The following is a 15,154-nucleotide window of genomic DNA, read 5'->3' on the forward strand; positions in this document are numbered from 1 at the left end:
TCAATTTGTCAATTCCCGTAGTTCTAAAAGTGAGTTCGGTTGTGTTTAGAACTTTAGATCCACGTAGCAAATTTGAGGGTCGTGTGATTTTGGGGTCTCCTGAATTGAGTTACAAGTTGTTTCGCTCTTGAAAACCAGAATTTTTGGCGTCAAAATCGGTTCCATGGATCCACCCAGGAACCGGACCGGCCGGTTCTGATTTTTCGGAACCGGTCCTTAGCGGGCGGTTCCCGGTTCTAGGTCGGGAACCGCCCGCCCGGACCATGCACACCCCTAGTAGACACAACCCCAAACCATCTAAATCCAATCTAGTCACTTTTCATTTTGCAATTTATTTCTTACTCAAATCGTATTATTTGTTCACGCTTCCACATTAACCCTAGTAGTTGACAAAAATATATTTTACTCAGCCCTGTCCCGCCAAGGACTTTTGGTGTACTTAATTAATTGTTCTCTTCATCAATTGAACGAGCTAAAACGAGCTAAGACACTTGATCAAGCAGTTGCTTGTTAGGCACACGCATCACAATGGCCCAAAAAATGAACCGACCAAGTGGGTATTCGGGTGCAATCAATCCACTTCGTGAATCAAATAATTCTTGGAATTTGGTGAGCATATATATAAATATAACAACGGACCCGGTTAGTTCCTTTGTTCTTTAGTCTACTCATTCATAATGCAGGCATCATCTGCTTTATACGTGTACAACTTCGATGCTCTCTGCTTTATATTATAGTTCTCAAATATTTTTCAAATAGCATTTCGACATTTAAGTGGCTGGTCAAAAAGGTTGATCCTTCCTTATTTAACTATTAGTTTTCTTGGAGAATTTCTACAGTGAATGCACCGGAATCAAAAGTGCCCTCTCATGGTTCTTCATGTACCTAATTTGTCAATATCAACAGCTAGACAACAGAGCTGATCTTTTTGGAAATATGAAAACCTAAGACAAAGTATGCTCAACTTTTCTCTCTTAATATTTTTTTTTTTTGAATGATAAAGATGTTTTTTTGCATTAACAACGTTTAATGGCATCTTCAATCATGAAAGCCAAACTAGGGGGATGCCAGAAAGGAAAGCTGCAACGTGTGCGATCATGGTTGCGCCATGTGTTATTTAGGCAAAGAGAAACTGATTCGGGTAAAGTTTTAAACCTGAAATTAATATATTAGATTCAGCTTTATCTCTTTTTATAATGAAGAGTATGAGTGGAACAAGTTATTTCTAGAAATGAGGTTGGGCATGTAAGTAAAATATCTGGACATGCAAAGAAGGTCTTTCTTATTGAACTTTTCGAGGTTGTCCGAACCTGGCCAAGTTCTTTCTTTTCTCATAATGTAATTTTTTGGAATTGGGCATGAGTTCCTTTTTTGGGCTCGATCAATCCTGATTCAATCAATTTTCTCTACGGAAATAATTTTTTTTTAAATTATTGGTGGCTTTGGCAAAGATATTTAGGTTCGGTCCTAAACATATCTTGTTCGTTCATCAAGTCTACTCATAAGTAAACATCTCTATAAACGAATCTTGTTTTACATTCAGCAACAATTTGCCATATTACTTGATATAGTGGTTTTGTAAGTACGTGTTACTCGAGATATAAGTAACATCATTGACCTAAAACTATTATTTTACCACATTCAAAATGATTATCATTGGATTATAGTAAGGTTCGAATGGACGAAGACTTAATCACTATTTAATTGAGAAATATCCCATCCCCAAAAGATCTACTAAGGACCTTTCTTTCCACAGCTTATTGGGGAGCAAAAGATGATTCTAAAGTACCACTTGTTCACCCATCAATGGCAATCGTTCCTTCAAAGAATCATGCACGGCAAATCGTTAGAACGACAACACTTACGGTCTTGCTTACAATCGTGCATCCATGGAAAGAAAAGAAGAAGCATTTGACTGGCTTTCTTTATTTCTACACAATGACTAAAGCAAATGATAAAACTGGGAATGAATAATGAAGGAACCTCCTTACCAAAAAAATAATAATGAAGGAACCTTATTCTTCTAACAAAAACGATGGATGAGAATCGACTCACGTGAGAAGGATTTCGACGAACTCAAGGTGGTCCTTTAAAGAGAGATGATGTAGAATATGATCTCTGGTGCTGCTTCTTACAGCTATAAAGAGCCCATAAGTTCTTCCGAATAAGCCATGCTTATTACTTTCTAAGAATCTATTTCTTTTCAATAGGCCTCTTATTGTGGAGAGTACTTCCTTTGTCAGAGAGGGGAGGAAGTTGGGGGCCTTGGCAAGACGACGGTAAGCGCATTGTTTTTGATTTATGTAATTTGCATATCATTTGAGTTTAACATCTTGTTAATCACCAAGTCTTGCTCGAAATCAAGACGATTCTTAAGTATATCTTGGTTCATTAGTGCATCAGATTTGGACAGTCGATCACATTATTCATCATCTTCGACTATAAGAAAAGAAACTCAGTGCATTTAATCATCATTTTTATAGACAGGATGACATACAATAGCAAGCTCTTACTATAAATGTTTGAAAGGGTCTTTAAAACTGGTCGAAAGCATAAAATGGCACTGAAGTCTGATATTTTACCAGAAGGGTTCGCAAATCCCAAATCAATCAAATATCTAGGTAAAGCTAAAGGCAGCTTTCAGAGACAATCCCTCCAAATCTATACCAAACTCCTAGTACAGATAGAGGCAATCATCAGGTGAACCAAGTGCTTGATGTCACTTGCATATGTATAATTCTTTTTCGGTCGGACCATCCCGAGATTTTTTCTGTACAATTAATTCCCGACACAAGTTTAAGCAAGTTTTAATAATCTATATATAGCCGATGGACTGTTAGGGGAAAAGCTGGAGTTCTAGTGGTTTCATATGGTAGTTATTCGTCAGTTTCAATGAAAAAGCAGATATCCACCAATCTTCCCTTTTGCTATATGATGTTATAATTATACATACATACATACATACATATATACATACATACATACATACATATGTATGTTATATTTTAGGTTATAGCCACTGAAAACGAGTGGACTGATGACCGAGGGAGATGAGGTAAGTAGGCCAGCCTTGAGGGTGCGATTGGATGTGAGAATCCGCGTGCCCCGAAATTACAAATCTGGCCTCAGAATTTTTTATTTCATCAATTTGTTTGTAGAAAAATCAAATAACTTACTAAAAAAAAAAGGATAAGCCTTGCATTTATGTCTAATCTTGGCACGACGACAACATGTCGCGCGAACACTTTCCACAGTGAAAAAACATGGTATGCTCGTGTGTTAGTACATTCCAATCAATAGTTCTATGACCTTGTTGTTGTGGCACATCATATCATGATATAAAGTTTCATGCCACTCAATGCCTAATTATTATGCCCCATATAAGGCCGAGACTATGTAGAATATAAGACAAACCAAGTTTCGTAATCAATTCATTCTAGAAACACGATGAAATGAGCTAATCATAGTCACATGCGAATTCACACTTCTTGTGTTGATTCTACTACAAATTCTTCATAGTACTTACTCGAATCTTGCCATGATCATACCATCATAATATCTAAGCTTGAAAATCTCGACATCTTGTCTAGATTTAGTATCGATCAAAACTCTGAAGTCGTGGTTATAAATAGAATCGTCATTAATGATCTTCATGATCGAAAATGAGAAGAACTGTTGCGGCTCTTTTATTTAATCAAAGACGCTTTCATACAAAAACGTACTTATACACATATACATCAACTCGAAAGTAGATTATACACCCAGTAGCAGCTAAACTGTTATACGTGCATTCAACACGAAAGATAACAGCAAATTAATAAAGAAAAGGGTAGGAAGACGAGCGCCCCCCTTCCCCCACTTTCCTTCTTCCTTCCTTCCTTCTCTCTGCGTGTCCCCATCGGACCCATTTCCGACCATGCGCGTCCTCCCAGAGTTCGTCTCCAATTTGGCACGTGGCACTCGCATGCCACGCTCTCTCTCTCTGACTCTCCCCCTCTCCGCCCCAGAGCTCAGCTATATAAACGACCTCTCCTCCCCGTACGCTCCTCACACCATCTCATCTCCTCCTCCTCCTCCTCCTCCTCCTCCTCCTCTCTTGCATTTCAGCAAGCAAGAAAGCGACCAAACCCAGTAGTCTCCAATAACTCTTCCGAATCATCGAAATAAAAACAATATTTTGGGACTCGGTGTCTCTTGGTTAGCGTGCGTGCGCTCGTGTCTGCCTCTTATAGTCGGTGTTTCTCGTGTCGCAGTAAACTACGCACGGACGAAACCACCCGTCCCAAGGAACACCGCCCCAATTGTCTCTCTTCCTCACGGCTTCCGATATCCTTCCTGTTTCTTCAGCTGACACTTTTTCTGGGTTCATTTGATCTTCGGCGATACGAAGATGGGTCAGGACAAAGCTGGTTTCGAGGTCGCCCTCGATCTGCCTCAGCAAGGCGGTGGCTCCAAGTGCTTCGATGACGACGGCCGTCTCAAACGAACTGGTAAGCAAAGGAAACAAGCACTCGCAATCTCTATCTTTATGTTCGAACTGCGTTTCTATTTCGCTTGGTGATTTCATGCGCCCAAGTCCTCTCGTTCAGACAGCTTTGCCCGCTTCCTTTTTTTTTGTCTCTTTTTTTTCCCTTTCCCACCTTCGTTTGTTAGCGGCATAGAGAAAGTAAAGAGTGAGATTTCACCTAACAGCGTCTTTCTTGCACGGTTGCACCTTCTATGAAGGCGAAAGGCACTCTTGGACAGGTTTTGCTAGGGAAGCTATTACACATTGTGTTCATCCTGTGTTTCTCTCCTCAAATAAATCCAAAAGGTCTCGCGGGAAGCAACTAGATTCCAAAGATGTTTAGCTGGACAAGACTCAATTATTTGCATGCACTTGCTGGTGTCCCGACCGAAAAAAAATAAAAGAATAAGAAGGAATAAGCATTATTGGTGTGATGTGTAATCGACCAAAACCAGTCGACAGTCAGCCCAGTGGTCATAGGTAGACTTGGGTTCGATCCCTCTAGAAAGGCCCCCCAAAAACATAATTTGACTGCTCACTAGCTCAAAAGAAACATAAGTTGATTTCCTGTGTGCTTGAGAAGAGAGGTGACTCGTTCTGCAACTTCTGCTGATACCAGAGATGGGTTTTCTGTTTTGGGTTCAATCCAGGCACCGTGTGGACGGCCAGTTCTCACATAATCACAGCTGTGATCGGGTCGGGAGTGCTGTCGCTGGCATGGGCCACGGCGCAGCTCGGGTGGATCGCTGGGCCGGCAGTGATGTTCCTGTTCTCCTTCGTCACTTACTACACCTCTTCCCTCTTGGCTGCTTGCTACCGCTCCGGCGACCCCGTCACCGGCAAGCGTAACTACACTTACATGGATGCTGTCCACTCCAATCTCGGTAATAATCCATTAATAATAAATTTAACAAAAAAATTACAGATCTTGGTCCACCGACCAAATCTAAAGATGCTCCCTTTCGTTTCATTTGATTAATGGAATTTTCTCTTTTTCTTCTGTTCTTTGGAATATTTGCAGGCGGGGCAAAAGTGAAGTTATGTGGAATGGTTCAGTACCTGAACCTTTTTGGGGTTGCCATTGGCTACACCATTGCATCCTCCATAAGCATGATGTGAGTGGTGAATTTGATTATACTCAGAAGTCAAGTTATATACCAAAGAAAATGGAAGGAAAAATCGGATTGCTAGAGCTCTTAATTGGGTCTGCTATTTCCCGCGCTAATTTTGGTTTTCCTGAATGTTTAATTGAATAGGGCAATCGCCAGGTCAAATTGCTTTCACAAAAATGGCGATGATAGTCCTTGCCACACGAGTAGCAATCCGTACATGATCGCTTTTGGGGTCATCGAGATCTTTCTTTCCCAAATCCCAGACTTCGACCAGCTGTGGTGGCTCTCCATCGTGGCCGCCGTCATGTCGTTCACTTACTCAATCATCGGCCTCGCCCTCGGCATCGCAAAAGTCGCAGGTCACTAGCGCATTTTCATGCTATCAATTCTTTTTTGTATGAACTTGTTATGTGATCATTAAAGTGAACTAGAAAGATTGAGTAGAAGAAAGCCTGACAGAAGCCCTTGCATCTTGTCTTTCCTACCAGAAAATGGCAAAGTCGGAGGAAGTCTCACTGGGATAAGCATTAACACTGTCAGTCAAACTCAAAAGATATGGAGGAGCTTCCAGGCTCTTGGTGACATAGCTTTCGCCTATTCATACTCCATCATCCTCATTGAAATTCAGGTAAAATTACACGACACCCCCTTTAACTTGATGTATTACAAAAAAACACCCCTACACTTTCGAAAAACTATCCTTGATTGTTGTAATTAACTGATTAGTACGATGCGTTGGAAACAGGACACGCTTAAATCCCCTCCGTCAGAGTCCAAGACGATGAAGAAGGCCACCCTGGTCAGCGTGGGAGTCACTACTCTATTTTACATGCTCTGCGGCACCATGGGCTATGCCGCCTTCGGGGACATGGCGCCAGGTAATCTCCTTACAGGTTTCGGGTTCTTCAACCCTTATTGGCTGATCGACATAGCGAATGCCGCCATCGTGATCCACCTCATCGGTGCTTACCAAGTCTACTGCCAACCCCTCTTCGCCTTCATCGAGAAACATGCGGCAAAGAGGTTCGGGGACAGCCAGTTCATCACCAAGGAGATCGAGATCCCGGTCCCGGGTTTCCGACCTTTCAAGCTAAATGTCTTCCGGATGATTTGGCGAACCATTTTCGTGATTCTAACCACCGTGATCTCGATGCTGCTCCCGTTCTTCAACGATGTGGTCGGACTGCTCGGCGCTCTGGGATTCTGGCCTCTGACGGTTTACTTCCCGGTCGAGATGTACATCGCCCAAATGAAGATCCCCAAGTGGAGCACCAAATGGCTAAGTCTCCAAATCCTCAGCGCCGCTTGCCTCATCATCACTATAGCTGCTGCTGCAGGCTCGATCGCTGGGGTCGTGCTCGATCTCAAGTCCTACAAGCCTTTCAAAACTAGCTATTAATTCGCCCCGACATCACCAATCTTCTCGTTGCTGATAAGGAGTCGCGAGGCTGGGGAGGAGTCTAATTTTAGGAATTTGCTTCTTTTTTGTGTCCATAGGATGCCTAAGGAAGAGAAATCGATCCACAAGTTGATCGACAGCTCCACATTGTTTTCCGGTGGATGTAACGCAAGGTTGAAGTTTGTAGTCTTGCTTTTCGCGAGATATGATAGGAGGGACCGACAACTACTGTGAGTCTGTGATGTCAACTTTGCCTACTCTGTTCTTGTTTGCTGGAGAAAAAACGAAAAGCACAAGTTGACAGAAAGTCCAAAAGAGACATCCGCCTTTTAAACGTTTGATTTAAATTCTTGACGAGTTTGGAACCTATCATTGCTTGTGGTCGGCTCCGCTGCCCCGTGAGGACCCAATAATAGAAAAATGGAGACTTTGCATCATAAATGAGATGATGAGAAGATAATGAGAAGGCCTCATTGAATGCATCTAACTTATCGAATGTGGTGAATTCCCAATAAGATCTAACATGCAATCTTTTAAAAATTGAGGATTAAATCGAATCCGGGAGTCCAAACCAATCGAACAGCAAAAAGGCTTGTCTTAGGGATCTAGGAACGTTCGTGCACCGTGTCTTATGCAAGAGAGCAGCCAGGGTGTGCGTGCATTTTTCCGCCACCCAAAATCGCGTCGAAGCGAAAGTGGAACATCGCCTAACTTCCGGAACACCATCGAAAGTGCTTTGTTTCTTGTCACGCTTGAGTGTTGGGAATTTGAATTGTCAGAAACTTTGATGGCTCTGAGGTGATCTTTTGGCGTGTCATCGAGTGGCTAGTCACATTTTCTCCGCACGCATATCTTGGGTGGACTCTTATCTCTACTTATCAATAATTAGAATCGCCAAATCAGCCGAAGGAAAATTTGAAAAAGAATGGATAATAGAGTCTCTGAGAAGAAATTAATAAGTGAATTGATCTCTCAAGCACGCAGGTCCTGATGAAACCTTCCGTGTTTCGTTGTTCATAATGTGCGCTTGTCCAACAAGCAACTCCATCTTTAGAATGAGCATCGCACAACATGGACTATACCCATGGTGTAATATTTTCCTTGGGTGGGCCCATAAGAAAAAAATAAATAAAGTAACAAAGGAAAGGTTGACAATTTAACAAAGAAGTAAAGTGGACGCTGAGCTCATTTTAGGGACCGAGAGCTTTTGGGGAAAGAGTAAAAAAGAAGAGCGAGGGAAAGAAAGAAAAGGAAATAAAGTAAAGGAAATAAAGAGGAAAGGGATTTTACATGTGCACGCCGATAGGCCCTCACCAAAATCTGATACCGTTAGCATAACTATCTATACTTCTTTTACAATAAGCCCCCTACTCAAATATTGCCATATATCTCCTTAAAAGTTAGTGCAAATTTCGAGGACAAAATTTCTTTTAAGAAGATAGATTGCAATATTTATTTTGAGGGGCCAAACGCCATAAACCACCATTTTCAAGAAATCTTATAGCTCACCATCTCAAAAAATATTGTCCCATAAAATCTATATCCAAAAATTAAAACCTAAGTTTTGATGTCACACCCCTATCCTTGTAGAATTCGGGGTGTGACACATGGAGCTGTCACTTTAATATAATGTGTCACATTCAGCTTTCAATAAGGTAATTTCACTTCGTCAGTTCCTTTCCATTTAACACGTTACCGTTCAACACGGAAATTTAATCTTTTGACAATTTGAACTCTCTGAAAGTCTCAAAGTAAAACAAAACTTTGGCCAACTTTTGGATGGAGGGCGGTCCAATGACACCAACTCGACCTTTTTCTTCTTTTTTTCAGCTCACTAAACACTTTTTTTTCTTTTTTCTTTTTTTGGTATTTAGACCGTCCAAATTTGCCTGTGATTGTAATCAAGACAGTCGAGACTCCACAGCCCAAATAGTATGCACTCTCAAGCATCAAAATCACAACTTTGCAGATTTCAAGTCGAAGTAATGATGAGAAATGGCAAATAGGATTGGTTTGCTGGGAGTGGATGATCTTCCTGCACCAAACACTCTTGACTTGTATGATGGATTAGAGGGAAAAACATAGGATAAGTTAGTCAATACATATGAAAACGACAAAAGGAGCACGGTAGTCAAATAAAAGCAGCATAATACAAAGAAAATACATGCTGCCTTTAGTTCAACTTAAGGGAGATGTAAAGCCATTTCCCAAGGATCTTTAAATAAAGATGTGCTTGCGGAAAGCAAATAGCGTTTAAATCATTGATTTTGGTGGATACTTTATATAGTAACATTGAAGTTACAATATAAAGAAAAAGAAAAAGGGAGGGAGGCAACTCGACAATCAGAGGGAGAGAGGGTAAGTGAATGTTGCCCAGCAACCATTGACTGTTGGCTAGGCAAGCGTCAACCGGCAACCATTGACCATCAGCTAGGCCTGGTGAGCTTCATGCAAAAAGCTCGGGCAATCAAAGCTCAATGATTGGCGACAAAGCTTAGCAAGGCGAGCGTCAATCATCCCAATAGAGCTCAACATGCCTCGGTGAAGCTCGACCAGGGTCATGCAACCTAAGGCAAAGCAATGCTAAGGTTGCCAAACTTCGAGCTTTGCAAATTTGGGCTTTTTACAATTAGGCTTCCTACATTTGGCCCTTCGACACCGACATGACCCTAGGTGAGGGCTGCCAAGGTCGTGCAACCTCAAGTGAGCAAGGTGATGGGTCGCCGAGGCTACATGACCCCTTGCTAACATCCATCCGGTTCCTCCGAGCCATGCCAACGTTCAGCCATCTCCCAAGTTGAAGATGAACAATGCAAGGGTAAGACTGGAATAGTGAAATATTAGTGGGGCCAATTTTGAAAGAAAAAAATTATTAACCTTAGATTCAGCTTTCCAAAGATGCTAAAAGCCCAAGACATGCTTTCAGCTTTGCTAAAGCTGCAAAGGGAGCCTCATAAACATTTACCAAACACCCCTAATATTCGCCAATGGGATTTTTTTGGCTTTAAAGGTTCAAATCCCTTGGAAAAACTAAACAAAACGCGGCTTTAGAAGGCTTTCTTCATAGATCTAATACCCTAAAAAAATTTAACTTTTGGTATTCTATTACTAACCTTTTTTTTTTTTGGTTAAAAGAAATCCCCAACTTTCACTCGAGTCTCAAATATGTCCCCGTTGATATGCCATCCAAGTAGTAGATAGTTCACTGACATGGCATCCACACAAACTAGTTAACGTGAAATTTAGTTGCCACGTCAAACAATGTAAAGAAGAAGAAAAAGAATAGTTGAGTGAGGTGCAGCCTGCAGCTTGAGCTTCGCGCTTCAGGCTTGCAATGGGGCTGCTCGTGTGCTCTGCTCAGTTGGTCTGAAGACTGAACCCAATATCGATTTGAAGCTCAAGTTGCTACGGTTGCGAACTTAGAAGCTTGAGCAACCATGGCTGCATCTTTCTTAATTTTTTCCTTTTACGTTGTTTGATGTGGCACCTGAGTTTCATGTCTGTAAATTCGTATAGATGCCATGTCAGATAATTATTGACTACTTGGATGGCATGTTGACGAGGGACAAATTTGAAACTGAACTAGAATTGGGGCTGGTCTAAAGTTGAGATATTTTTAAACAAAAAGAAAAAGAAAAAGGATGGCACTATTTTCGCCTCATTTTGACTAAAATACCCTTTTTTCCATTGAACTTACCCAAATGCTCTCCTCTTTCCTTCTCTCTTCAATTTATTGTTTCTTCTTTTATCTGGGCTAACCCATTTCTTTTCTTAACAAGCTAACCCATAAAATTGCCTTTAATTTCTTGTCCCTTTTATCTTATCAGTTTCACAATATAAATGTCAAATTTCACCTAACAAGATATTATCTTGATCCAATTATCACTTTGCTTAGAGAATGTCATTAATTTTAATTTATAATATCATTATTTTAATCACAAAATTAATTTGTAGTTTAATGGCTTTTAAATACACAATTAATTGCCTACTTTTTATCAAATAGTTTGAGGGAAACTTTACTTCAAAGTTAAAAATTTAAATTCAATATAATTATCTTGCTGATGTTGACATTATGGGTATTTTTCAGGAATAAGTTCGTAGGTTTTAAAGTTAAAAATCAATGGTTTGTGCTTTCTTTTGAGTTTTTCAAGTTTTAATAAGAATTGCAAGATGAGGGTTGACAATTTATTTACACCTTCTTCACTTTCAAAGTCACATCAACTTTTTTTTTCAAAAGAAAGTTTTAAGCATATTTTAAAGTTCTAATCCGATCAATATGAGATTGAATTCACAATCGATATACAAGAAGAAGTTTCCTTTTTTTCCTATGTGCTTATCATTTGTTAATATTTATATATGATCTAAATATTGATATGTTGGACATTTGATCACGCTTCTAACAAATTAGCCTTTTTCATATTTTGATCAATTTTTTCTTTTTTTATTATAAATAATTACATAATTTTTTCTACTTTGAAATATAGTTTTGTTTATACTATTTGACAATAAAAATAGACTATTTTTTGTGTGTTCATAAGCTATCATAAATAGAAATATCTTGTGATTGAAGATATGATGAGACCATATATCAAAATTGACAGCATTATCTAGGCAAATTGATAACAAGATGCATGGTAAAATGATATTTTAATGAGTATAATGGAGTATTTATATTGTGAAATTGATGTGAGAGATTATAGAAATAAAGGCAGTTTGTGGATTTGCTTGATAAATTAAGAAACAATAAATTGAAGAGAGAAGGGAGGGTATTTTGGTAAGTTAACTAGCAAAAAAAGAGTGTTTTAGCCAAAATAGGGGCCAAAAAAAAAATCAAGTTAGAATTGAGATTGAACTAAAATCATGGATTTTTTAGCCTAAAGTTTAATCGAGTTGAGTCAACCTGCCCAGTTTGCTACCGGAGCAAACTCAACCAGACTGGAATAGTCCTGGCCCAATGTATAACCCACTCGAGCTCGATTGAAGTTCATTGTTCTTGTTATACCGCATTTCAGCAAAATGATTAGTGAACTCGAGTAAACTTGGACTGGGAAAACTATTGTCAGTTTGAAACGGCCCAATATGACATTATCGTCTTGAGTTTAGAAACTATAAAAGGTAAAACCCATTGCGATGTGCACGAAGGGCCTGAAAAGGCACTTAAGCTACATTAGTCTATATTTCAAGCACGATACTTAAGAGTTATTTAAGCGCTGAAATTTCAAATCATATGTTAGTCACTTGTTTTCGTCATCGAGGTTAAGCAGAACTACGTGTTTGTCTCAATTAGAATTAAGTCTCACTTTGATTTAATGACATTTCGTGTGTTATAATGGGGAGGGACAATCAGCACATCTATTCTCTTTGACATTACTATGAGGTTCCCACACCTGTTATGTGATGCTTGATTTTGAAGTATACACATGAGTCCGTCACCGTAATCCTACCTCAAGTTACTTCAAGGCAAATGGATGAGCTGATTGCTAGATGATATGTAAGGGAAAACATGAGTCCTTATTTGGTTCCAGCCTTACATAATATAATCATTTTGTAAAAGTACCCAACTTGCTCTACCATATTCTCAAAGATTGATATGAAAAGCAGCTATTGTCGGGAATTTTCATCACATGAAGCAAAATGCTCAAGACACAAGCTAATTAGAGGTTCGCTCACCACATAACTCAAACTTGCAATCTCATGAAAGGCATTGTGACCACTTTACAACCGGACAACCACTCTCAATTGTGACATTGCACATGCGTTTCGTCCAAATAAGGGTGTCAATAAGTTGCATGAAGAATTTTCCTTGCAAATTTTTGCGTCGCTATAATCAATAGGGACAATCAACTTTCCATAAGTTTCACAGAGGGGAAAAAGAGGAGGATCAACGATGAATTCTCTAACATCTTCACCTTAAGCGCAGGTACAAAGTAGCATTATGCATTCCCATATGCGGAAAATTAACTAAATGCCCCCAAGTTTCTTGGAGGGTTTCATGTGACCCTCCAGGTTATCAATTTTAACAATGTTTTCCCCAACCTTTCACGATCGACGAAATGTTCCCCCTCCTCTGACCCACATTCTGATCAATTTTTCTCAGAAGTTGGAGCAGGTGAGCTCATGACGCTGAATTGAACAAATTGACGGTAAAGCGTCCAACAAAAGAGGGCTAGAGTCCCAAACTCTTAACTTCTCAACAGATTGCATGTGAATGGTATTCATTGTCACCGTGAAACTTGTTGAACTATTTTCCTCCAAAAGCACCAACTGAAGGTGATGGCGTCCCCGTCAAGGTAGGTTTGCGTCGGTCGATGAAGTCTTCTTTACAATCCTTCTTCCACAATTACAGACATTGTTCATTTTCTCACTCTCAATTACTTGATCGCAATTGAAAGTTTGGGATGTTGGAAATCTAACCATGGGGAGAAGAACGCCCGCCCCCGGGACCAGGTGGGGGTGGGGGGGTTTGACAATTTGTTCAATTTCAATTGATAGGAAGCCTAAGAAAATGAGTGGTCGATCAACAGTTGAATTCGGCATGTCACGTGAAGTCACAGGCTCCGACTTCCCGGTGAAAGTTGATCAGGATATTCTTCCCGGGGGTGGGGGTTGGACCTAGTTGATTATGAAAGGTCGAGGGTGCCATTGAGTGGATTATCAAAAAATAAGGAGGAACATTGTCTAAATTATAAAACCTGAGGCGCCATACAAAAATTTCCCAAAAAATTGGGGGGCCAATAGTAAATCTCCCCGCAATTATGCTTTACATGAATGAAGAGTAAAATAATGAAATTTAAATCTGCCATGCGTATTTTGCACGACTTTAATTCCACATAATTAGTGAAGCAAACAAAATACTTCAAACCTACATCGCATGATGAACAGCAAGCAAAATCTTGGATGAGAAAGAATTCAACTCGGTGCCATATGATTGTTGAAAAATTCCTTTTTAGGGCCACTAACTATTCATGAGAGAAATGGTAATTTATACTATAGAGTTACTAGAATAACCACTCGAAAAAACCTTATCCGACTAGGCCAAACGATTAGCAATTAAATACTACTCACCCTCACCAAGCTTTGGAATTGTGATGTAGGTTCAAATCCAAAGAAAATTGTGTCAAAGATGCATCAAATCATAATAACAATGTACCGAACTTGAGTAAGTCTTTAAATGGCTCCACCCTGAATTGGGCATCCCATGGTGCCTTGTTAGCCCCAATAAGAGGTTTAATTAAGATTACGGGATAACGTCCCCATTGGACTTCCCCGCCAACTCCTTTCCAAAGGGAGGGGAGCCCACCTTGGATCCCCGTGAAGCCCTTCTTCTAGCATACTAGGCTGGGTTCAGGGAAATGAAAAGGCCCGAATAGCCCCCCACGCAAGAGGGCTACCCGGGTGGCGGCGGACGAATAGAAATCGATCCCTATGATCGAAGTAGAACTTTATCCACACAAGCAGTGGAAGTTTACATGGGACCCAGAAAGTAAACAGGCCTTTCTGTCATGTAATTCACAGGGACGACAGCAGGCATGTGGAGAGATGCTCCCAATTGGGTTGCTTGAAGCATTAATGTTGTCGATCATCAATTAGCAGAAACATCATGATATATCTTTTAAAGCAGAAAACATGGGTATTGAATTTAAGATCACTGAGGTGAAAAAACCTAATTTTTTTTGTTTCGTTTATTCAATTTTCTCAAAGCGAGTCATACCAGAGTCGATGATACCTCATATTTATATGGGTCAATGTGATTTCAATTGCAGAAGATCTTCTCGTCAGAAAATCTGCATGCGTACGTCAGAAAAAACAAAACAGTAAAGGATGCGATAACCGTTTCGACGCCACGATCAAAAGCCGCTGAACCAGGCAGAATTCACAATTGATGATAGCCATCAAGTCAAGCAAATATCCAAGTTCAAATTTTTAAAAGCAAGATATCAACACCAAGGATGGCAGTAAAAAAGTCACTAATGAACCATATCGATGGCGAAAAGGGTCGCCAAGGAAATCGAAAAGGAAAACCCTAACCTGAAGTAACTAGCGTGTGACAGAAGAAAAAGAGACCGATTTCAGCTCTCGTCGCCGACACGGATTCTCTCAGACTTCCTCGATACTGCTACCACTAAACGGACTGAC

General features: G+C 40.1%; 1 protein-coding gene across 3 annotated transcripts; it reads left to right on the forward strand.

Annotated features, from left to right (window-relative positions):
• Positions 1–2,144: 2,144 nt before the first annotated feature.
• On the forward strand, positions 2,145–7,359 carry LOC104450915 (amino acid permease 3). Of its 3 annotated transcripts, none has more exons than XM_018876351.2 (7): positions 2,145–2,279; positions 4,391–4,490; positions 5,158–5,391; positions 5,529–5,622; positions 5,764–5,978; positions 6,108–6,247; positions 6,365–7,018. In XM_018876351.2, exons 2-7 carry the CDS (start codon positions 4,391–4,393, stop codon positions 7,016–7,018), a joined length of 1,437 nt encoding a protein of 478 aa, XP_018731896.1. In that variant the 5' UTR covers positions 2,145–2,279. The 3 variants fall into 3 exon arrangements, with proteins under 3 accessions (XP_018731896.1, XP_039173161.1, XP_010063933.1); XM_039317227.1 differs by having other exon boundaries at positions 2,180–2,279; positions 4,254–4,490; XM_010065631.3 differs by lacking the exon at positions 2,145–2,279 and having other exon boundaries at positions 3,896–4,490; positions 6,365–7,359.
• Positions 7,360–15,154: the final 7,795 nt, after the last annotated feature.

The sequence above is a fragment of the Eucalyptus grandis genome, chromosome 7, assembly GCF_016545825.1.
Source record: "Eucalyptus grandis isolate ANBG69807.140 chromosome 7, ASM1654582v1, whole genome shotgun sequence".
In the NCBI taxonomy this organism is placed as follows: Eukaryota; Viridiplantae; Streptophyta; class Magnoliopsida; order Myrtales; family Myrtaceae; genus Eucalyptus; species Eucalyptus grandis.

Bases quoted from the DNA above. Each gene is read 5' to 3' on its own strand.
- LOC104450915 (XM_018876351.2), top strand. From the start codon at position 4,391: ATGGGTCAGGACAAAGCTGGTTTCGAGGTCGCCCTCGATCTGCCTCAG. The intron at 5,392-5,528 runs GTAATAATCCAT...GAATATTTGCAG, and splicing joins TGCTGTCCACTCCAATCTCG to GCGGGGCAAAAGTGAAGTTA. The intron at 6,248-6,364 runs GTAAAATTACAC...CGTTGGAAACAG, and splicing joins TCATCCTCATTGAAATTCAG to GACACGCTTAAATCCCCTCC.